Raw genomic sequence first — 24,584 nt, 5'->3', positions numbered from 1 at the left:
TTTTAAACAATGATAAATCTTTTTTATCAATTTTGCTTTGTAAATATTAGTCATATTGGGGCTACACAGTAGACTATAAGTGCACAACCTCCTCAAAAGTTAATTCTATCCTGGCATCACCACTGTTTTATATGTGAGCTTACCAATAATTACTCTGGGACACATTTATATTTGTTCTGTTTTTCTTCCTAGAATTCGTATTAATTGGACTACCTCATTAAATCTTTAATTTTACTAATTTTCTTTCTCCTACCTCTGAGTATCAATTTCTGACTTTTTCCTCTGATCTTTCTACAGGTCTTCTTAACAGTTTTTTTTTTCCTGACCATATACTAGTTTCAATTTTTTTGCCATTAATATTTTTAATTTCTGAGTTCTTTCTCAAAAGACACATTTATCATTTTTGCAAAGAAAATCTGTTTTTGGTTTGATGGGAGATGTACATTTTCCTAGAGTCTGATACATTTAAGTACCTGGTATTTGTAAAATTAAAAACCTGATTGGTGTAGGGGCGTGGTCAATTGATAAATAACCAGACCAGCGCAATACAAAAGATTTAGTTTTTAATAATTGAGGAAAAAGGGAAAACTTACACGACCAAAGATCCCACGAACACCAGGAGCGCAGGGAACCAAAGAGAAAAAACAAGTGCATATCGATGGTTTATAGGCTATTTGGGGCCCTGGGGGGGGCACCTTATACAGCACGCGATTGGCTGATTTCCCCCATCAGGTTGGTGTTTTCTTCTCTTCATTGTGTTGGCCCTATTTCTTTCAAATGTTTTATTTGGGCTTCCTTACTTTAGTCGCTAGCTTTACACTAGAGACTTTTGTAGATGCCTGACCTCATTGGCTATTTCCCCATATTTAAAAGTGGGGCATGAAATGGACTGTTTGCAAGTTTGACATTCACAGGTAGGGCTTAACACTAAGAGACTCATTGTTGGTTGGACAACCTTGTGCAGGCTGCTTAGGTTCTGAAGGGCTTGGAGTTGGAGAGGGGCATTGAATGATTCAATCCCAGTTGTTAATCTCTTACCATGCAGAGATGCTATGGCCAAGACTCTGCATTCTAGTCTAGGAGGTTATAATCATCCATCTATGCTCTCAGTGGTGAGCAGAACAACAGAGCAGATTCTCATTAATTAATACTTCTTTAATTGCCAGTTCATTTTCTAATGCGAGAAAAAAGAGGGTGTGGATCAGGATGGAGGAAGGTTCTTGAAGGAGTTGGGGGAGAAGAAACCATAATCAGAATCTATTTTGTGAAAATTGTTTTCAATAAAAAAAGAAAGAAAGAGAAAAAAAGAGAGAAACAAGGGAGGGAAGGAAGGAAGGAAGGAAGGAAGGAAGGAAGAAAGGAAGGAGGGAAGGACAAAAGAAAAACAAAGCCTTTAGGTTTTCACTTAACTCTGTGGTTCGCATGGCATCTCTCACCAAATAGGTGCTAAAACAAGGGCTTCAGCTTTTCTACTGATATTCTTTATAGACAGAATCGCAAGGTTCAGTGAGTAGGGAAAAGGCAGTGACCTGACTATGTGAAACAGATGGTGCGGTCCGGTCCTAGAAATCTTCCTGCTTCAAGCACTGACAACAAAAACTATCTACTGTCTGTGCTGGGACTTGGTGAGCATCTCTGGTGAATGCCGGCCCGTGTTTCACCATTTATGTTCTTGAGTTTCAGTGCTCCTGCACTGTCACATAGTTCACTACTTTCAAATGTCTTGGCCTTTGTTGACAGCTTTCTTCTATAGTTCATTTTCTTTTCCTAGTGGAATTTATATAGTGTTTTGTTTTTTTTTTTTTTTTTTACTTTTCTGGGGATTCGAAGAAGAAGCAGAGTAAAACAAAAAAAGAGGAGCATCAAATATGTCTCTAAAACCAGAGTGTTGACTTTGACTTTTACTATTTGATTTATTTACTTACTTTATGTTATTTATTTTAGTATGCATAATAATGCGATTTATCAAGGCATCTTCATGTCTTCATAAACATACGTCATTACTCTTAGTTCTTACTCAAGCTCCTTCGTCACCACCCTCCATCAATTCCCTCCCTCCTCCATATTGTGATCTTTTGAAACATTTTAAAACTAATAAGCACATTGACAATATTTACAATTAGTTTATGTTTACAGTTCTTGTGCTGACATCTGAATTATGCACCAGTCGTCATCATGACTTCTATAAAACTAGGATACCAAAACAATAAACACTTTATTGTTTTCTTCCTTTGTTTTGAATCAAAAATTTATCCTACTATTGTAGTTTTACTTCTCTAAAGAAAATACTGGTAACTATCCTCTTCCCCTGATTTTATATCTGATTGGGTACTTTCAAGCACTGTTACCTTTCTAACCTTATATTTTATATGAATTCAAGACCATGAGTTAATTTGATTCACGTTAGTGAAATAAAGGATGCTTTGTAGGAAATCAAAAGCAGTCTTAATAAGCCTTAGCAATGATGTGTCTAAAGAAGTGTGAAAACCATTCAGGTGAACTTTTGCAGTTGATTTATTGGGGCATCTCTACTGTAAATGTCAGGGTTTTTGTGGTCACTGACATCAATTAATTGACAACAAAATGCACAAACATGTAGATGCCTGCTTTAACAAGTGCATGCAGCATGATCTCTGGTAGATTTTATTTTGCAAACATTTCCTATTCTTTAGAAACTAGACAGAAAACAAGTGTAGACCTGAAATGAGCAAGTGGTGTTGGAAAAAAGGAAGAAGGTTTCAAGTGTTCTTATCATGACAAGAGAGGGTTTTTCACACATCTGTGGGGAAATAAGCATAAATATATCTAGTGATCTTGTATTTAATGTTGTTTTGCTCAATATTTAAAGTATATATGGTATAAGATCTTCTTCATTGCCTTTTATACTCAGGATTCATTCACTACATATTTACAAAAAATGCTCAAACTTTTGCCAGTACTCTTCTGCCATAGTCTCTATATTTCCAACACAGTCACGATGAGTTTCCTGAACTAACTTGAAAGCTACTAATATAAAATCAATCAAATTCCATTCCAACAAACCTACAGTCTCCCCTATATTTCTTAATACTACCAACAAGGAAGTGACTTAGGTAAAATGGCTCAGTTCTATTCAATTGCCAAAAGTAGGTGTTTTTTTTTTTTATCAGTTACCAGTAAATTAAAGGGTATATAGCCAATGCTTTCAATTTCTTTCAGTCTGTCTGATAGTTTAGTAAACTCTATGTTCTCTAATCCAAATTCAGTCTGCTTTCAAGATTTCTGCTTTTATTGCTTGTCCTGAAACTGCTTTAATGTAGACCCTGAAGCCTCCCAACAATTAAATCTATGACATCAGGGCCATATGCAACATGCAGCACAGATTGGTCATTTTTCTTACTTGGTTCAAAATATATAACCTCTCCCTTCTATTCACAAAACCAAATTCTGATTTCACTAGTCTCTCCAGAATTCTGGCTGCAATGTTTTCCATCCCTCTTGACTCAGCTTTCCCCTAAAGCCATACCTTTCTACTCCCATCCCACTCTGTCGTTTCTCACACCCATACTTTCGATAAGGGAATTTCTAATCTAAAACAGTCTTTCCTTGGGTTTTATAGCCTGCCAGTCCTTAGGTTCCTAATCTGAATACCTCCATCATATAGCTTTCATGTTTTGGATCTAGCTTTCAACAGTCTAAACTGTATTGTAATTGTTTATTCGTGCATCTGCCTCTTACGAACGGCCTGAAATCATGGCTCACAGTACATACGGAAGAAAGATTTTCAGACTAAGTCTTGAATAAAAGCCATTTGTACATGATCTGGGAGATTATATATGCATTTTAGGACTGAGCCAAAAGAGCAGGATAAGATACAAACCAGCATGCCCTATAATCTGAAAATAATGTGAAACACTTTAATGTAATCTTTCCTATGATGTGATTTAAAATGTCAAAAAAGACAGTTTCACTGGAAAATAAGATATAATTTGTAATTTTTTTCATTTTTTTATTAAAAATTTCCATCTCCTCCCCTCCTCCCACTTCCCTCCCCTCCCCTCCACCCATACCCCCACTCCCTCCCTCTCCAGGCCAAAGAGCCATCAGGGTTCCCTACTCTATGCTAAGTCCAAGGTCCTCCCAACTCCCCCCAGGTCCAGGAAGGTGAGCATCCAAACTGACAAGGCTCAGACAGAGCCTGTCCATACCGTAGAATCAAAGCCCATCGCCATTGTCCTTGGCTTCTCAGTCAACCTCCACCGTCAGCCACATTCAGAGAGTCCGATTTGGTCGCATGTTCCATCAGTCCCATTCCAACTGGTCTTGGTGATCTCCCGTTAGTTCTGTCCCACAGTCTCAGAGGGTAAACGCACCCCTCAGGGTCCTGATTTTCTTGATCATGTTCTCCCTCCTTCTGCTCCTCATCAGGACCTTGGGAGCTCAGTCCGGTGCTCCAATGTGGGGCTCTGTCTCTATCTCCATCCATCAGCAGGTGAAGGTTCTATGGTAAAATGAAAATAAGATTGCATCATTTCCTGGCTCTCTTTTCTCCAAGTTCCTTGCCACATGTTCCCTCTCTCCCTCCCAAATTTGCAGCTCCATCTTCAATTATTGTTGTATTTCCTGTGTGTACAGGTGTGTGTGTGTGTGTGTGTCTATGCGCACATATAAACACAGAAGTATATAGATACAACTTCTTAAATCTATTTAGTGTTGCTTGTGTGTATATGATTTCAGTGTTGACTCTTTGGTATTGGATAGCTAATGAGGGAGGACTCATCTTTGCGGGCGACAATTCCTTCCTCTCTCAGCAGTTATTACTTATCTAAAAAGGAGATGCATTCTGGAGCCCCAGCTCTTCTGTGTTCTTTTCCTTGCCCTTTGGAATCTATGAACCATGGCAATTTGTGCAGGCTACAGGTCTGAGCTTTCATTCTTCCTGCTTCATTCCCTGGGACTGTTTTCCCCAGTAGTTCACATATCCTGAGTGATGCCCTAAGAACTTCTACACTTGGGATGAAATGATGCTGCTGGCGGGAGAAAAGCATTCTAGGCCCCTTCCGAACGATTTCATTTCCATCCAGGGCCTCTAGGGAACATGTGTTGTTTTTAAACTCACAGACCCTTCTCCCTTGGTTGTGTGTTCTCTTTTCTTAGAAAAGGGAGTGTTGGAGGAGAGGAGGCAGTCTGTTCGCAGTACACCTCAGCCTCCCCTGTGTCATGCTCTGTAGTGCAATGATCCCATGGATAATGTGCCAACTGGACAGGCTCATGGTGAGAACATGCTACATCCGAATTTTAATTATAGTGGTAGTAAATACTCCTTGGCAGCTCAGGGGAAGCCAATCTTCAAGGATGCTTTCTCTTTGTAAAGAAGCACTTGACACAATTAGAGAGAAATTATCAAAGGGAAGAGCGGAGACCAAGCTCCTATCGCAATCTTGATGTACACTTACCTATAAGAAAGTAGTAATTATACTTACTAAACCATGGTACTTGGGCTATGCTCCAGCAGAGGAAAGTTTTTTCTTTTAACTCTCGCTGTGATTGTTTGTGACTATGTCTCACTATAGAACTCTGACTGGTCTTGAACTTGAAGCAATTATCCTGCCCCTAACTCCAAAATGCTGTGATTAGAATCATAAGTCACTATGCTGGACCTTTTTTAACTCTTTATTTTAACTTAATTTAACATGTCTGTAAGTTAAAAAGACCCCACATGAAGCTACATCTAGTTCCAATAAATTCTAATTTTAAGGCTAATCTTATTAAATCTTATTTCTATATGCCCAAGTCATTTTAAAGCAAACATATTTTTAATTGATAAGTACTTATAAAGATATACACAGGAATATTTTTACCAGTGTTGTAATAAAAGAGAAAAAAAAGAAATAATTGTTTACTTCCATTGGTGAAGTTGATACTCAACCTGGGATATATATTTTGCTATTGCAAAAATGAAAGAGCATGTGGGGTTTCCATGGCATATTTAATTTGTAAATTTTACATGGACATATGATTGTGCTAGCTAACTCTGTCCTGGTGATTAATCTATTGTGTACACATAGCACTTGGGCTCAGGAACGCCCCTCTTCTGGTCACCTAGGAACTTCTCATTCGTCAACAACAAGCCGAATAAATTCTTAGGTTGCAGAAGAATGTTTGGCTAGCTGACTTGGATCATCTCCGAGATTTTAGGAGAAATAACCGTTGCCAAGTTTGAATGTGCTAAACCTTTAGGTTTTCTTGGCAGGAGACAAATATATTATTTTCGGAGCTTAGAAATGGATACAGAAGACATGGGCCTAGGTAAATTAGGGCAAATATTGAAGCAGATTTGGAGACAAAACCATATGTTAAAGCAGGCGCTCCTGGGTGATAATCTCTGTGAGGTGGCTGGTGGAGCCACTTGGGTAGCCACAGTGATCTTTTTGGGGCAAGGGCTCAATGAAGCCCTTCTTCAACTGTTGGAACACACAGCGGGGACCCTTCAGTCCACCTGCCAGCAGCTGTATATATTACTTGACAAGGATAATCAACGTATCTGGAGACAAGGCAAGTAGTTTATTATTATTTTTTTTGCTTGGGTTTATACATTCTTTTGAAATGCTCATCTAGTCAGTATTTAAGAGGAGCTATGTATAGAAACACAATGAAGGTAGAATCTGTTTAGAAGAGACTGATGCTATTATAGAGAAAGTAGGGAAGGCAATATTTCACAGGATTCAGATGCTCCTCCTGCTTGGGCACAGGTGAAGCGTTTTCAGTTCTTTCCGGTAGCTGGATCACATTTTGAGGTAGGGAATTTAGACTCTGCTAGTAAATAGTGCTGTTTAAACTGAAACTCAACAAGGAACTGGAGTCATGGAACTGGAAATGCGGGAGCTTTGTCTGTTATGTGCAAGACCCAAGCCTTAGAGGTAGAAAAGTTCAGGACTAACTAAAGCAGAAGAGGCAGTTTTTCTGAATTGGAATAGCATGTTCTAGTTCTAACTCCAGAGTCATTTGAGCCTAGTCCTATTAATTACAAAAACACTGGAAAGACTGGAAGAGCTGGAAGGAACTGGATGCCCACACACTGAAGGCTGGATGTAAATTCCTGGGAATACAACCAGGTGTGTGTGCTAAAAAGTAACGTAAGGATGGAGAAAGCAGCATCAGAAGAATATGATCCTAACAGCAATGTTTTCAGAATATCTAGGTGGCATTATGAAATCCAGCTCTCAGACATACAGTGTCACGGTGAGCAGACAGTTCTCATCAGACAGGAATCCCAAGCAGACAACACAAAGGACAAATAGGGAACCTCAGAAAATCTGTCCCAAACCTGTGTGACCCCACGGATCAGCAGCAGGAGCTCAGGACCAGTCAGTCTCTAGAAGGATTGAACACAGTCCTAGACAAGTCAAGGCAAGTAGTCAGCTACCAAAAGGGATGAGTTCAAAATAAACATGGGATCTCAGATGCAAGACAAAGACAAAGTTGTCAGAACTGCAGTGCAGAGGCAAGCCCAGACTAGTGCAAGGTGATTTGGTGACAGTGAGATGTGTAGACATCAGATACAGACTCCCAACTCAGAGACAAGAGGATGGAAAGGTTCAGCCCGAAAGAAGCTGGTGAAGCAAGCTGCAAAGATGGGAGCTTGGGATGAACTCGGGATGGAGTGAGAAGCGGATTGACTCAGATATTGATGCTGCTTTGGCTTATAGCAAAGCAGTTCATCTTAGTATGGTTGTCATTGATTAGCCACTGCAGGATCCAGTCAGAGAATATGGTCAAAGTTACTCTTTGAATGAACAATTTGACATATTTTAATAATCACATGCCCAGTAGGGGGAGGATTGAATTTCTTGCCAAAATACAACATCTGTGTCATCATAAATAACATAGCTGTTGCTTTTCTGCTGTTAACCTCTCTTGGGGGTGTTCAGATAAGTTTATGTTTGATATTTGAAATGGACAATTGATATTGTATAGTATCTTCCAAGGCAAACAAACAACTGTCAAATATACCAAATCATTGAGGACTTGTTGTTTTCCTATTTTGGAGTATGCTCATTTTTTTTTTTAAAAAAATGAAGTTCAAGGCATACTCGTGGGTGAAAAGGGTCAGTTTCACATTTTGGCTACTATGTTTAAAGCAGAGATTGCTTTCCTTCTAGTTACATAAGTGTTAAAAGCTGGCAAAGTGTGCAAATATTTCCTTCATCTGTGCAGAAGCGTAATTTGACTTAGTTTTTACTTTTTCTTTGCGTGTACATGTGCAGAAATTATTGCTTTCATTAACTGCCTCATGAAAATGAATGAACATTTGGGGAACACTGCTGTGCTTCTACGGAAAGAAGAAAAGGAGATGTGTAATTTATGCAGCATGCATGAGGACCGTACTCCACAGCAGACAATATCGGCCATTCAAGACACCAAAGCAACAGACATTGCTCCAAGAAGGGAACTAAATGTCATGGAAACAGCTACTGTTTCTCCTACAAATGCAGGGGAAAGTCATTACACAAACCAGGTCCAGTTAAAAGAAACTAAAACTCAGATACATTCTGAATCAGGGGAAAACGAAAACAATGCATCATTGAGTGGAAATGTAATAGGGCAAGAAGAGTCACAGAGCACAGTGTTCCCAGATAATGCAGAAAATGAAGATGAAAAGCAAATAGAACACATGACTGCTGAGAACATAAATGGCAACAAGGGAGACATTCATGACGTAATCCAGACAACAGCAAGAGACACTCGAGAGATCTCAGAAAGCCAAGGAGAAGAGATTACCACATCCCCAACAGCATGGGATGTCTCCAGTAAGGACGGGAAGAGTCTCCATAATGAGTCAGAGAGTCTAAAACAAAAGAATAACATCATGGAAAAGGAGTAAGTGAAGGCACCATGAGAAATGGTTATACATGCCTATTTTTACTTTTACTTCTGTTATTCCTAAATGCCTTACTCCTGCTGCTATGACAAACTACCACAGACTGGTTTGTTTTGAGTAAAAGAAGTTAATTTCTTGCAGTTCTAGAGGTAGGGAGACAAACAAGGCACGGGAGATTCGGTATCTACTGACATCTCACTGATTCACAGACAGTGCCTTCTTATTGTGTTCTCAAATGGTGTGAATCAGCTTCAAGGGACTAACCAGCTTCAAGGCCCTTTCTTTATTAACGACACTAATCCCATCCGCGAGGACTGTGCTATGACCTAATTAGGTCCCTCAAAGGCCCTGTGTCCTAACACAGTTCCCTATGGGATAAAATCTCAACATATTAGATGTGAGGGAATACGCAATGAAGTTTCATAATTCTGGGTCAGGTCTCCAAAAGTTGCTGTAAACTAGGGATTCAGGTTAAAACCACCCCACAGAAATTTATGTAGCTGCTATTGCTAATATCACTCTGTTCTTCATAGTTTCAGGAAACATTCAAATCAACTGGTGCTCTGGTGAAAAAAATCATTAGTTATGATAGTTCAAAACAACTGTTCAGAACATGAACACTTTTCTAAACAAAATTCAATTTTAATAAAACAAAAGAGATTTCAGATTGTTAAGAATATTAAAAGACAATTTGCTAATGTGATCATGTAACTAATAAATACATATGTCATAACTACAAAATACATGTTATGGATATCTTCAAGATAATTATCAGTCTTTAAACTCTGTCTTCAGAGCTCCAGGGTATTTGTGGGTAGGCTTTTCAGGATTCTTACAGGCAAATGTGATGCTCATACCTATTTAGCGCAGAAAATTTTCAGAAGTCTTTTGTTTTTTCTTACTAAATTCTTTAAAAGCTCATGGAATAAAAAGGGGGAAAAGAATGATGTATTTTATGAGCTATCTCCCCCCCCCCAACTGTAAGGTAACGATAATTTTTGATTTGTATAAATTGATAGTTTCTAATTACGTTTTCCCATATAAATACAACATCTTCCTTAGCAATGTGTTATAGTGCGAAAATATTTAGGGAGCAGGAAAAAAATTCATTTTTTATTTGCTGTCTCCTTATGAGTCAGCTTTTTTCACTGGGAAACTTGTGTTTTTTCTTTCTTTTTATCTGTGTGCTTGTTCTTTGGTCTCAGTTTCTCATTTATAAGAGTACTTTCTCCTTCCGTGGAGCATTTGATAGCAAATGAGACAATCACAGAGGGGCCTAGCGTTGAGTCACTCAGCCAGATTTCACACTAAGCTAAATTTTAGTGTGTTATTTGACGTAATGCCCAGCTACTTTCACAATCCTATCCCTCCTCATTTCTGTTCGCACCTGGATCCATAACATGCTGCTGATCCACTATATAGATGCACAGCACCATTCCCAGGAAAACATCACCGTGTCTATGTTCTTTAGCAAGTAATTTGCCTATACTGACCGTGGGACGCTATAAACAAAGGAAAAAAGATAGTAGTGTATCTACAGCAAAGAGAATTTAATGAGTTCTATAGATGAATCTCTCAATGCATGCAGACCTCCGTGGTTTGCCAGAATTATTGCCCCTGACAAACAACCTCTAAAATTGTCAATATGTGGTTGCCCATTTCATTTGAGAAAAACATTGATGTTTCGTATCCTCCCATTGAGAAATGACTCAAAACACCAGCTAGTGAGTCACTGCCTGCACCACTCCCTCTAACACCTCCTTTAGGTGTTCCCTGGTTAGCGACTTCCTTTGTGGCATTGAACAAATTGTGCTTGGCTTGCATATTTACGAAGATGACTCTTCCTCTTCGTTGCAGTTCCCAGGCTACTAAGCCATCACACAGCACATAAGAATATATGTGATAAACAAAACCTTGCTTGGGAACTTCTGTGGTTTTTCAACCTTTAGTTTTCCATAAGCCCCATCCTTTGGAGGTAGCCGTACTAATGTGTAAGCAAAAGGAGGAAGTAAACCAGTGTCATCTATTTAATACCAAAACAAGTCATATTTGATTAGGACTATGGAGAATGTATTTACTTACACACTCCCTTACATTTTGTCTGTTATTCGGGAACCACACCTCACAGAGGTTGGCTCCACTGAGATTGTTTCTAGGATACAGAAGAGAGCATTTCTGAAATTCTATGAAACTGCTTTACTGAATCTTCTGCTGAATAATTTTTTTTCTCAATTATCATTATCTCGAACAAAAATGTTAAGCAGATCAGCAAGCTGGAGATCTTTTTCTACGTTCAGAATTGCTTACATCAATAAACAACCTCTATGAGTTAAATGTTGTATTACATTTCTTTATGAAAATGTAAGTTGTATTTCATAGTAAACTTCAAGTTGTACTAACAGTAAACAAAAAGCAGATAAAACTTTATTAGTCTATAACTGAAAGAAATAATGCTGTGACAACACAGATTCTGGCATTTATCTTCACTATTGCCTTTGTTCTCATAATTTCTCTAATGTGAAATAAATATCATCAAGAAGAGAACTCCAAGTTGATGGTATTAACACAGAGATGATAGCATTACTGAATATCCATTAGTATTAAAGAGGTTTAAATAATAGATCTCATTCAAACTTCCCAAGATCATAGATTAGATATGAGTGTCAAGTTGCAATGGATAGAGTAATCAATACTTAGGAAAGATTTGAGAAAGGCGTGACAATATTTGAGACTCCTACTTCCACACTAAAGATGCACGGAGTCAACTATTAGTTCTAAAACGGAACATCTATGAGATTTGTAGCAAGTTAAAAAATCTCAGCCTCCAATTTCCCTATCTGTAAAATAGTTAAGATAGTAATACATGACATAGAAGCTATACAAATTAGATAAAACTTTGTGGTTCAAACCTTACCAACAGAAAGCATTAAACTACTGACTATTCTGAACGACTATGATATTTATAGGCAAGCAAATAGGAAATGCCTGGTCTCAATTTGAATTTAAATTTATAAGACTCTAGAAATCTTTGCAAAGATGATGTTGAGGAAAATAAAATAGTTACAATAAACTTTTCAACTGACAATCTGAGGATTAGAAATAATCTATTCCTATTTAATAGGACTAATGTACAAAAATTAAATAAATATCACTATTTTATCTAGTGTACCTGGACAATTTCCGTACTTCATCTTCATTACTTCTTGAGGCAGTAGGAGTCATACAGATCCCTGGTAGGCAGGAAGGCAGGCAAATAAATAAGAGGTTTTATTTTATTTTATTTAAAAAATTTCCATCTCCTCCCCTCTTCCTCCCCCTTCCCTCCCCTCCCCTCTCTCCCTACCCTCCCTCCCTCCCTTTTCAGGCCAAGGAGCCATAGGGGTTCCCTACTCTATGTTAAGACCAAGGTCCTCCCAACTCCCCCCTGGTCCAGGAAGGTGATCAACCAAGCTGAGAAGGCTCCCACAGAGCCTGTCCATGCAGAATAGTCAAAGATCAGCGCCTTTGTCCTTGGCTTCTCTGTCAGCCTCCACCGTCGGCCACATTCAGAGAGTCTGGTTTGGTCTCATGTTCCATCAGTCCCAATCCAACTGGAGTTGGTGATCTCCCATTAGTTCTGTCCCACCGTCTCCATGGGTGAACGCACCCCTCACGGTCCTGACTTTCTTTCTCATGTTCTCTCTCCTTCTGCTCCTCATCAGGACCTTGGGAGCTCAGTCCGGTGCTCCAATGTGGGGCTCTGTCATTTTCTTCATCTATCGCCAGGTGGAGGTTCTATGGTGATATGCAAGAAATTCATCAGTATGGCTATAGGAACTGGCTTTTTCAGGCTCCCTCTCCTCAGCTGCCCAAGGAACTAACTGGGGGCGTCTCCTTGGAAACCTGGGAACCCCTCTAGGGTCAAGTCTCTTGACAACACTCAGGTGGCTCCCTAAATTAAGATATATGCTTCCCTGCTCCCATATCCACCCTTCCTGTATCCCAAGCATCCCATTCCTCCGAGCTCCCCCCATTCTCCCCTTCACGCTTTTCTCTCCCCATCTTCCCTTGGCCCAGTCTCGCCCAACCCTCAAGTTCCCAATTTTTGCCTGGCGATCATGTCTACTTCCAATATCCAGGAGGATTACTATATCTTTTTTGGGGGGTTCACCTTCTTATTATCTTCTCAAGGATCCCAAATTATAGGCTTGATGTCCTTTAATTATGGCTAGAAACTGATTATGAGTGAGTACATCCCATGTTCATCTTTTTGGGTCTGGGTTACCTCACTCAGAATAGTGTTTTCTATTTCCATCCATTTGCATGCAAAATTCAAGATGTCATTGTTTTTTACCACTGAGTAGTATTCTAGCATGTATATATTCCACAGTTTCTTCATCCATTCTTCCACTGAAGGGAGGTTTTAGGTAGATAAGTGTACTTTAGACTTAAGCATTTAAGATAGGCAACTTCCTCATTCTTCTTCCTCTCCAAGTCAAGGACTTGCTGACCTTTTTCCCTACAAAAGGAACTGTTTAGAATTTTCAAGTCTCCCAGGAGAGGTGGGGAGTCAGGGGTGAACCCGTGAAAGGAAGCCGGTAGCTTTTCTTTCTCTGGGTTATTGAGGGTCCTGTAATAACCCAAACTAGCCAGTTCTTAGGAAGGAAGGGAATCCACCCCACCCTTAATTGTATAGAGTCTGAATACACACTGCACTGTTTTTAATCCTTTCTCTCTGTGTCTTTATCTCTCTCTTTTTCTCTTTCTCTGTCTGACTGCCTCTCTCTCTCTCTCTCTTTCTCTCTCTCTCTCTCTAGGGTTCGTGTGCATGCACGTGTATGTGTACTTTTGTTTTCAGTAAAACTGGATGACTGCTGGGACTTCTCTCTTTTCTGTTTTTCACTTTCAGATCATCAGAAAAAGAATCCATTCTTGCAATATTAGAGGACTTATCCATAAAGGCATCGCTTTCCACATTTACATTCATTTCTTTAAAAACATTATTTGTTCTTCACTTTATTATAGAATGAATAATAGTGAGGAATAAAGCAATAACTCTGATAATAAAATTAGTCAATAACAATTATAACTTATCTTCTTAGCCAATTCAGTCAATACAGTATAGATAGCTTCCTTACAATGTGAGGGCATAGTTCTTTATAATTATTGTAGAATAATATGTTTAACACAAACCTTTCCTGTGAAGTAGATTATCATTTTCACCCCATATTAGAGAAAATTGTGGTATTTGAGTACAAAGATAAAAAATGGGAGGGCTAAAGTTCACATCAAGCAATGTGCCTCAAACATTGTGACCTTGTGCATTTGCGTATAAAGTGCATGCATACAATAGTTGAAAATGAAGCTCACTTTTTTTCCCCTGCAGGTATCTTGACGTGCTGAGTGATGGAGCTGACCCTCAAGTGTCTTGTTACATCACTGCCCCATTGCATGTCCTGCAGCAGGTTCACTGCCACATAGTTAACAGCATGAGTTCCTTTATAGTGAGTGATAACGAAGAGTTGGTCAGCAATGTCATCACTGTTGAGTGCTCAGATGAGGAAAAGAAAATTCCATTCCCAATATGCATTGCGATTCCATTCAAGGCAAATTACAAGGGAAATTACAGAGACATAATGGTGAAAATGTCTGACACAAGCTTTCAGTCAAGCTACCTAACTCCAAATTCACTGGAAGGAATGAGGGGTGGTTATAAGGTTAGTATGGCCTGAACGACAACTACATTTGTCGTTTTTCTTTTCTTCTTATAATTCAAAATATTTTGTTGTAGTGTAATAATAATTCTTCCATTGTATAAGTGTGGACACATTTGTGTTAGAACATTCATGATTTTTTTTCTAAATACCATCTATGAATTCCAAACAGTAGAAATTATAGTAATAGAGAATGGGCCTAGGACTCACTCAATAAGTATTAATTTTGTCTCCTAGAAAGCAACCAACATCATAGTTTAATTAATTAACTTCATGGTTTATACTAACTTCATAAACATATATAACGTGTTTGACAACTGCCTATACTGAAGCATTAGAATCTTAAGATGTTATAGTTTTGGTTTTTATTATTCACAGGTTGGAAGAATATATATAAAATGGAAACACTGTATATGTGCATGGTTTGATTAATTTATTAAATTTATAAATGGGATTAGTCTAAACATTTAAGAATCTATATTCGGTAGTTATTTGTGGGCAGTAAAGGGAGAAATCTGGTTTTCACATTTGGCTGCAGCATGAACTTAACTGAATCAAGACACCCCTCAGTGACCTAATTGTTTTATAGGAAAAATATTATAATAATGCCTGCCTGGTAATATGGCAAAAATTAAATAAACAAACTGCTGAAGAAAATGGGGAAAGCCTTTACAAAGTGAGTTGTTAATATGTTTCACCATTTGAAATGGATTTTATTGTAATATTATTAAGGATATCTATGTCAAAAATTAAAATGTTGCTGAGACAGAACCCAGAATTGCTACATTTAGTATTAGAGAGTTGATGAGGACTCAAGTTAAGGGTTTACTGTAGGCTACTGAATTTATTTTTAACTAATTAAGGTGTTTATCTTTTTCTATGCAAATAATACATTTTGTCCTTATGGTTTGTTTAAAAATCAAATCTAGGTTATATAGTTAGATAAGAAAGCTATGTCTGTTCTCATTATTCATATTCATCTTATTAGATTTAGACTAGCCTCCTATGAATATGGAAGTCTAATTAGCATTGCTCTAGAGTAGGCTTCTTAATCTTGGCGAGTCTATGTGTCCTTTATAACAAGTACTTTAGAAACGGCTCACAGTATGAGCCTTTCCCAAATGGGCTCAAATGATGTTTTGTAAATGAATAATCAAGACACAAGAAAAATTAAGAGAATCATTGTCTACCAAAAACTGTACTTTTCTTTACATAGTAATCTAATGAGAGTTACTGCTAATTTTAGCTCAGCAACATTTGAATTCTGGACTCCTTCCAAAGTTTTATGTGGGTCCTATGACATTTAAACGCTCTAATTCCCAAAAGCCTTTTTAGTTTCTCCAGTATCTGCCAAATGTTGCCTCAGTGCTGAGCAACCACCACTTGTTCCCAGGAGACCTTTTCTTCTCACTACTTTCCCTCTGGCCACTGAAGAGAGATCATTGTGCTCAGAATTTTCCCAACCGTGAGATTGGGAAATGTTTCTCTTAGTCAGCTTTCAAATGATAGATTATTTTCCATTGTGAAGAACCCTGAAATGTTTGTGTGTGTGCATACGCTCTTATCCACTCATGCTGGGTGGAGACTAGCTGGTATTGTAAGGAGCATGAAGAGAGCAAATTGCTTCTTAGCTTGCCTCCTTGTTTAATGCATTGGTCATTATATACACAGATCATTATATACATAGATCATTTCCTTTCTTTAATGGACTCAGTTCCATTTTGCATGATAAAAACTGATGAGTGCATGCTTGGATATACGATTATTTATTTGAATATAGATACACAGAAAAGGAGCAGTGCGATACTCTGCCGTTGTCTGTTTCAACTGCAGAAAGAAATAGAGACAATGCCTTTATTATGTCATCTGAAGATGCTGTGATCTGTCAGAAGGAAGAATTTTTCCAACAGCACATTTGCTGCAATGCTACAGTAAAATGCTCAAGTGATAAAATCTCTTCCTTAGAATTCTGTAAAATGCCATTGGAACTTCTTTCTAGACAAGATCTACAAATAAAATTTATTCTGTCCAAAAAGGAAAGAAAAGAAAAGAAAATCATTCTAGCCAAAATGGCTAAGATTCCAGCAGTAACTAAAACTTGGGAAGCTGATATGGTTACCTATTATATGAAGAAGATTTAACTTGTTACAAAACAAATTCATTTCTTTTTCATTTCTCTGTTGAAAAGACCAAGCTTAAGAAAGTCTTAACATCTACTTATCTTTTGCCTCGGAGAGGGCCATCCACACTCAGTGAATGAGATTCCTTCACATCATGGGGGGTTTATGGATAGCATACACATATTTTGTTTGTTTTGACAGCCAACAGAATATGTGTTATATAAGTATTTCCCCAAAATAATGCTAACTGCTTGCTTGAGTAAAGTGTTTTTTTTTTTTTACTCCATATAGGGAGCTTGTGCTGCTGTGAACATTTACAAGTTGGGTATGTTTTCAGTAGTGTCGTGTTTAAAGAAACAGTCTTTCACGGTAACAAAAAAAGGGCTCACTCTGAAGTCAACTGTGGATGCTCGAGTATCCTTCAGTTACCCTGCAGGAGTTTTCAGCTCACCAGTGCTTGTACAACTAAAGGTAAAAAGTGAAAAGGGAAATTAATTATATCCTCTCTCGTGGGTCAAGCATGGTCCTAAAGAGGCAGAGGATGCAGGTTTCTCCTGTAGCCATAAAGCTCATCTTCTCTTGTACTTGGGCTCATCTATGATGAGTTGAGTGACACACTCAACATTTTTAGCACATCTGAAAGCACATCTCTGCTTCTCTTTGCAAGGCTTTTCTAAATAGTTTTATGTATTACTAGTTTATATTTGCTGATAAACATTTGCTGAATACCTACAAGATAACTATTGACAAATTTGGGGACATTTCTATAAATCCAGATTTCTAAATGAATTAATAGAGAAAGATAAGAAGCTACTGGTCGACCATGATGGGTTCACCCACTGAAACAGTTTACCTGAGCTAACAGGAGCTCACCAACTCCAGCCAGACTGGGAAGGAACAAGCATAGGACCAAACTAGTCTCTCTGAATGTGGCTGACAGTTGCATGGCTGGGACAGACTGAGGGGCCACTGGCAGTGGCACCAGGATTTATCCCTACTGCATGTACTGTCTTTTGGGATCCTGTTCTCTTTGGAAGGGTACCTTCCTCAGCTTAGATGTAGTAGGGAGGGCCTTGGACCTTCCACAAAGCAACGTGCCTTACCCTCTCTGAGGATTAAATGGGGTGGGGTGGGAGGGTGTGTGGAGGCAATGGGAGGAGGGAAGGGAATGGGAACTTGAATTGGTATTTTTTTAAAAAATCTAATAAATTAAAAAAAATTAAAAAAAGAAGGTACTAGTCTGTTCAAATGGTTATTACCTATATGTTTGGGTTCTATCTACTAAAGAAAAATCAGATTATTTGAAACAATGATTTAATGTACACAAACACTATATTCATAACATGTAATACTATATCAATATACATTTATATTCTCCAATGATGTTCCTTCTCATTCCAGCCTTGTTTTCCCCATTCTCTCTTTCCTATTTCTCCTGGTTCCTATCACAAAAGTAAATAAGGAGAAAGATTGGGAAGAAAGCCTGATTGCAATATTTCATTTGAAAATATTTTCTACAAACTTTGAGTATGGTAGCTATTCTTCAACTTTTGTTGATTACATGATCTAAGAATCGTGATAATTAAAAATTACATGAAATGTCATTTTTGTTTTCTTGATCATATTGTTTATAGTTAAGAGTGTTTCTAATACACATACACAAACATATATCTGCATAAATAAACACATGTGTTTTGTGTTTGTGAGTGTGTATACATGTGTGTGCGTGTATGTGTGAGTCCATGCATGAGTTTTTGTGTGTATGTGTGTGTGTGTGTGTGTGCATGAATGTGTGAATAGGAAACAACATTTTAAGAGATTTTACTCAATTGTGTGCTTTTTCCATAAAGAGTTCTATTTCCAGGCAAGAATGTGCAGAGAAACATATAACAATGTATTCCCTTAAATTTACAGAAAATTGTTTAAGGAACATACTAATACTTGTGTCTTCTGAATGGATGTGTGCATATCTGTGTCTGAGGGTATATAAGTGGGCATATTTTGCCTTCCTTTTTGTTTAGATTCAGCCACTCGATCCCTCTCTGGTGTCATATTTAAAAGCAAATCAAGATTCTTCCTATTCAGTACAGGCCACAAGTCCTCTTATCCACATCCAGCAGCCATCGACCCATCCTTTTCAGAAACCAGTCACAGTGTTTCTGCCGTGTTCCCCTTTCCCTGAGAAACAGAATCTTGAGTCCGAACAAGACCACAGGAGACCAGAGAGTGCCACAGTGCACAGAAGCCTGCTAACACCTTCATACTTCAACAGGTGAGTCAGAGACCTCCTATTGCTAACGAATTTTACAGGAGACAAAGAACCTTCCATGATTAGCTATAATCAGATGGCTTATATTTAGATATATGAGGAAAGCAGTGTGAAGTATGTTCTCATTGTTGACCCACAATAGGAAAGAGTTTCAGTTCTCATGGACTCAAAACTGTGTCATGTGAAACTATTATGCTTTTTTTAACTTAATTTTTTTTTATTTTTAAAACAATCTTATTTTATATACCAATCCCAGTTCACTCTCCCTCCAGTCCTTTCACTCCCCCAACCTTCTACCCCCCCATCCACTCCTCAGAGAGGGTGAGTCTTCCCTTGGGGAGTCAACAATGTCTGTCACGTCACTTGAGGCAGGACCAAACTCCTCCTCCTGACTCTAGGCTGAACAAGGTATCCCTCCATAGAAAATGGGCTCTGAAGAGCCAGTTCATGCACTAGGGATAAATCCTAATCCCACTGCTAGTGGCTCCACCAACTGCCTGAGCCATACAACTGTCATTTACATTCAGTGGGGCCTTGTTCAGTCTCATGCAGGTTGTGAAAAAATGGTGCATTTAAATAATATAAATACAAGATTAAACCTTTTAAGAATTTATGATATGGTTAATGATAATAATGCAACATAGTACTTATAATTTTTCATTCAACAACCAAATAAGATAAATTTTATCCTTTAAAAATAAATTAAAATTTCCAGGTGGTGGCGATGCATGCTTTTAATCCCAGGGCTTATGTCAGATGAAGGAGTATCTCTGCGAATTCAAGGCCAGCCTGGTATACAGAGCAAGTTTCAGGACAGCCAAAGCTACATAAAGAAATCCTGTCTCAAAATTATTTAATTAATTTATTAATTAAATTTGAATTCTTATCTATTTACAAGTGTATTCCTTTTTCCCAAGTTATATAATCAAACAACATCTTTATGAATAAAGTCAAATATATATATTAACTCACCAGTCAACATAAACAAAAAATGAAAGGCTAACAAATAGAACATATTGTAGGACCTTAAACCTGATCTTAATTTGTATTTTTTTAATTTAGCATTAATTTTCTTTGCTAATAGAGAAGGCAAAAGGGGATACTCCCGTTCATTAAACATGAAAGGACTTGTCTTGAAAAACAAGAGTAATAGCTACTACTACCCAAGAGTCCTTCTGCAGCATATTTGTTTTGTATATTGTTGCCTGCATTATCACATTAATGTGAGACTTAGGTGTAGTGACACGAAGAACCATTGCAAGTCTGCTGACTAGTGAATGATGCAGTCATGAACTGAGCCCACATGCTTCCTGTCCATTGACTTGCCATGATTTGCTTGGGTTAAGATTTATATTCTTGTTCCTATTATGCTTGCAGCTTCAGAAGCTTGGGCAACAATATGTTGGTTTCTGACGACAAGAGGAAAATAAACATTCTTTACTCTAAGACAAATAATAGAGAATGTAGAAGTAGACATTAATTTTGTTACTCAACTTCAGCAGCTGAAGGGATAGATAGATAGATAGATAGATAGATAGATAGATAGATAGATAGATAAATAGATAGATAGATAGAGATATGGCAATATGACATATAATTTTTCCCATTCCAGTTCAACACACCCCATTGTTAAAAATATTCTGACCTGTAAAATATACTCTTAAGATGATATTTGAATTGTTTATAATATCTTCTTCTAAATTCTCTTATTTCTATTTGTCACCTATTAAAATTTCCTAGATTCTTAATAGTTCCTTGATGCTTACAACTTAGTCTTGAGAATTCTTATCTGTGGCTATTTCTTTTGTTAACTGTCAGTCATGGCTCTATATCTTTATTTGGGAACTTTAATGCCTGGATGTGTACCATAGGATTTCTGCTGGCATGAAATGGAGCCAATTTCCTCAGATGGCATTTATTTCTGTCTCTGTTGAGCTCCAGCTCCTACTTCAAAGGGACTATTTTCAAAAGTTTCAATATGCTAAGCCTTCAAGTTCATCTTTCCAGTGTGCCTGGGATCACAAGGATGCACAACTCATATTCTGCTTATTCAAATATTGCTTACTGCTGCTGCCTCCTATTTCTTGGTTATTGGAAGGGTGTTCGTCCATATGGAAATCCCCTCATTCCAGTCTGATTGTTTCTTCTGCTGTAACTCTGACCTTACACATATTTTTATTGTAGAAAATTTTGGGAAATCTTTTTCAGAGTCCCTTGTCTTATGATAGCCAAAGTATTATATTTAAAAATCATATTTATTATCATATAACCAGTTCGCTTTATTGAGGAAAGACCCTCAGATTACCAATTCCCAACTTGTTACTTACCATTCTGTGTTATATGTATTAAATATAAAATCATTTAGAGAATCAACTCCAGAAAGAAATGGTAATGTTTAGATAGAAACACAACACATATTGTTCTATCCTTAGGTGCTAGTATTGTCTAATCCATACAGGAAAGTCCCATATGTCAGAATAATGACATGATCTTCATGAATCATTGGCTCTGTCAACTATGGAGTAAATAAAATGTTTTCCATTGGTTCAACCTGAAGCTATTGTTTTGTAAAGTCTTCAAATATATCATATACTATTGCATTCAAGAGTAATAAGTTTCTGTGAGTTGAAAAGCCTGTTTGGAAAAATCAAGGGGAAACTCCCTTTGAACACTCTTTAGTAATATGTCTTTCCATTTACAGAAGTAAAATATTGAAGTCACTATAAGCAGAACATTTTATAATGGGACACTCTTTTGAATGTCTTTTATGTGGTATTAAAGGAATTAAGGGAAATTGACAACCATGTAGTAATAGGTGACTGTTGGGCTTGAGACAGTGCACCCTGGGCTGTGCACCTATCATCCCTCTGCCTAGTTTCTAGAGATTACCTTTTCTGTCTAAGCAAACTCAATAGGAGATTTTTCTGTTAGTTGATGTCACGGTGATAAGGAAACTTTTAACCGTAAGTGTGCTAACCTTTTCCTCTGAATGCACGGTCATTGTCATGAGAAGAGCTTTGGACTCAAGAGACAGCAACATCAATTTCTTGGTTTGTTTACATTTTAACATAAAAAGTAAATATTCTGTTGCTTAGAAATATATGCTCACTGGTAACATAGAGAAAGAAAGTTAATATGAAGAGAAAAATAGGTAAAGATGATTCTTCTATATAGAATTTTTCTACTTTCTCCATTTGCTCCACTAACAAACATGCATTAATATTAATTGCTTCATTTTATAGTTTGGTAAAGTGGATTTATCTCATACTTTACCCAAAAGAATCTTTTTTTTTCTCATGGTTTATTTTTTTTTATATTTAAAAATTTCCATCTCCTTCCCTCCTCCTCCCCCCTCCCTCCGCTCCTCCTCCCCCTTCCCTCCCCTCCTTCTCCCCCTTCCCTCCCCTTCCCTCCACCCATACCTCCCCTCCCTCCCTCTCAAGGCCAAGGAGCCATCAGGGTTCCCCACTCTATGCTAAGTCCAAGGTCCTCCCAACTCCCCCCAGGTCCAGGAAGGTGATCGACCAAGCTGAGAAGGCTCCCACAGAGCCCGTCCATGCAGAAGAATCAGAGCCCAGCACCATTGTCCTTTGCTTCTCAGTCAGCCCCCGCTGTTGGCCACATTCAGAGAGACGGGTTTGGTCGCTTGATCCATCAGTCCCATTCCAACTGGAGTTGGTGATCTCCCTTTAGTTCTGTCCCACCGTCTCCATGAGTGATCGCACCCCTCACGTTCCTGACTTTCCCCCTCATGTTCTCGCTCCTTCTGCTCCTCATCAGGACCTTGGGAGCTCAGTCCAGTGCTCCAATGTGGGGCTCAGTCACCTTCCCCATCTGTCGCCAGCTGGAGGTTCCCTCACAGTCCTGACTTTCTTTCTCATGTTCTCTCTCCTTCTGCTCCTCATCAGGACCTTGGGAGCTCAGTCCGGTGCTCCAATGTGGGGCTCTGTCATTTTCTTCATCTATCGTCAGGTGGAGGTTCTATGGTGATATGCAAGAAATTCATCAGTATGGCTATAGGAACTGGCCTTTTCAGGCTCCCTCTCCTCAGCTGCCCAAGGAACTAACTGGGGGAGTCTCTCTGGAAACCTGGGAACCCCTCTAGGGTCAAGTCTCTTGACAACACTCAGGTAGCTCCTTAAATTAAGATATATGCTTCCCTGCTCCCATATCCACCCTTCCTATATCCCAAGCACCCCATTCCTCCGAGCTCCCCCCGCTCTCCCCTTCACACTTTTCTCTCCCCATCTTCCCTTGGCCCAGTCTCGCCCAACCCTCAAGTTCCCAATTTTGCCTGGCGATCGTGTCTACTTCCAATATCCAGGAGGATTACTATATCTTTTTTTGGGAGTTCACCTTCTTATTATCTTCTCAAGGATCCCAAATTTATAGGCTCGATGTCCTTTAATTATGGCTAGAAACCGATTATGAGTGAGTACATCCCATGTTCATCTTTTTGGGTCTGGGTTACCTCACTCAGAATAGTGTTTTCTATTTCCATCCATTTGCCTGCAAAATTCAAGATGTCATTGTTTTTTACCACTGAGTAGTATTCTAGCATGTATATATTCCACAGTTTCTTCATCTATTCTTCCACTGAAGGGCATCTAGGTTGTTTCCAGGATCTGACTATTACGAATAATGCTGCTATGAACATAGATGAGCATATGCTTTTGTTGTATGATTGGGCATCTCTTGGGTAGATTCCCAATAGTGGAATTGCTGGGTCCTGGGGTAGGTTGATCCCGAATTTCCTGAGAAACCGCCACACTACCCAAAAGAATCTTAACAAATGTTACCTCATTTGTATACTCCTTGGTATGCGGTATTCATTGCCCTAGGGATGGGTAGATAAATAGGCTAGAAAAAGAAACTTCTGAATGAAAATTGATTGGGGCCATAACCCTTCTTTTTCCTTGAAGTACAGCATTATGGAAATATTTCTTCTTTGTTAAGTTAGATATTGTAAAGCCTACTGGGGAAAAAAAAAACACAAAGAATGGAATTTGAATGGGTAGATCATGCTGATCATTAAGACAGGTTGGCAATGTGCATAATTTCACTTTTGAAAAAATAAACGTTTATGTTAGTGCTTAACATGCAGTGTGATTGGGAGCACAGTCTAGGGTTTAGTACCTGACATACATATGAGCTAAACCCTGAAGAGTACTTCTTATGTTTTTAAAAAATAATGCTTGGAGTAGAGGAATGAGTTGGTGGTTGTTCTAATGTTGACAGATCATGAGGAATCCTCAGCTATCACGAACAGACATGTGGTAGATTGTATTATAGAGTCCATGATAAGTGTAAATGGGACTAGGAACATTGCCAATTAAGCAAGACCCCAAAAGTTTATGACTTGATAATTTAAACAGAATAGTTGAGTCAGGAAAAGGGGAAAAAAAGCTCAATTCTTAATATCAATCGTTTGAATTGAGATCTCATAGGGATTATACTGGTAACAAATATTAAACTCAGAGTACACAATTTGACCCAGGACTAAATACAAAGCTATGCAGAAAATAGACCACTGGAAATTCCTCAGTATCTCATACACCCTAGCCAATATGACTTGCACACATTCCTGGTCTATTTACTTTCTGTCTCAGTGTTCCTATTGCTGTGATGAACATTGTGACCAA

General features: G+C 38.3%; 1 protein-coding gene across 1 annotated transcript in view; it reads left to right on the top strand.

Annotated features, from left to right (window-relative positions):
* The first annotated feature begins 6,263 nt into the window (after nucleotides 1-6,263).
* The window catches only part of Dthd1 (death domain containing 1), a 57,524-nt gene continuing 39,203 nt past the window's right edge, over nucleotides 6,264-24,584 (top strand). Inside the window, exons 1-5 of the mRNA XM_038317717.1 lie at nucleotides 6,264-6,534; nucleotides 8,247-8,859; nucleotides 14,226-14,556; nucleotides 16,965-17,144; nucleotides 18,695-18,945. Of these exons, the coding sequence (XP_038173645.1) occupies nucleotides 6,264-6,534; nucleotides 8,247-8,859; nucleotides 14,226-14,556; nucleotides 16,965-17,144; nucleotides 18,695-18,945 (1,646 nt within the window). The remainder of the gene's footprint in view (nucleotides 6,535-8,246; nucleotides 8,860-14,225; nucleotides 14,557-16,964; nucleotides 17,145-18,694; nucleotides 18,946-24,584) is intronic.

Source organism: Arvicola amphibius, chromosome 1 (genome assembly GCF_903992535.2).
Source record: "Arvicola amphibius chromosome 1, mArvAmp1.2, whole genome shotgun sequence".
NCBI lineage: Eukaryota > Metazoa > Chordata > Mammalia > Rodentia > Cricetidae > Arvicola > Arvicola amphibius.
This window is presented reverse-complemented; position numbering and strand designations above follow the sequence as displayed.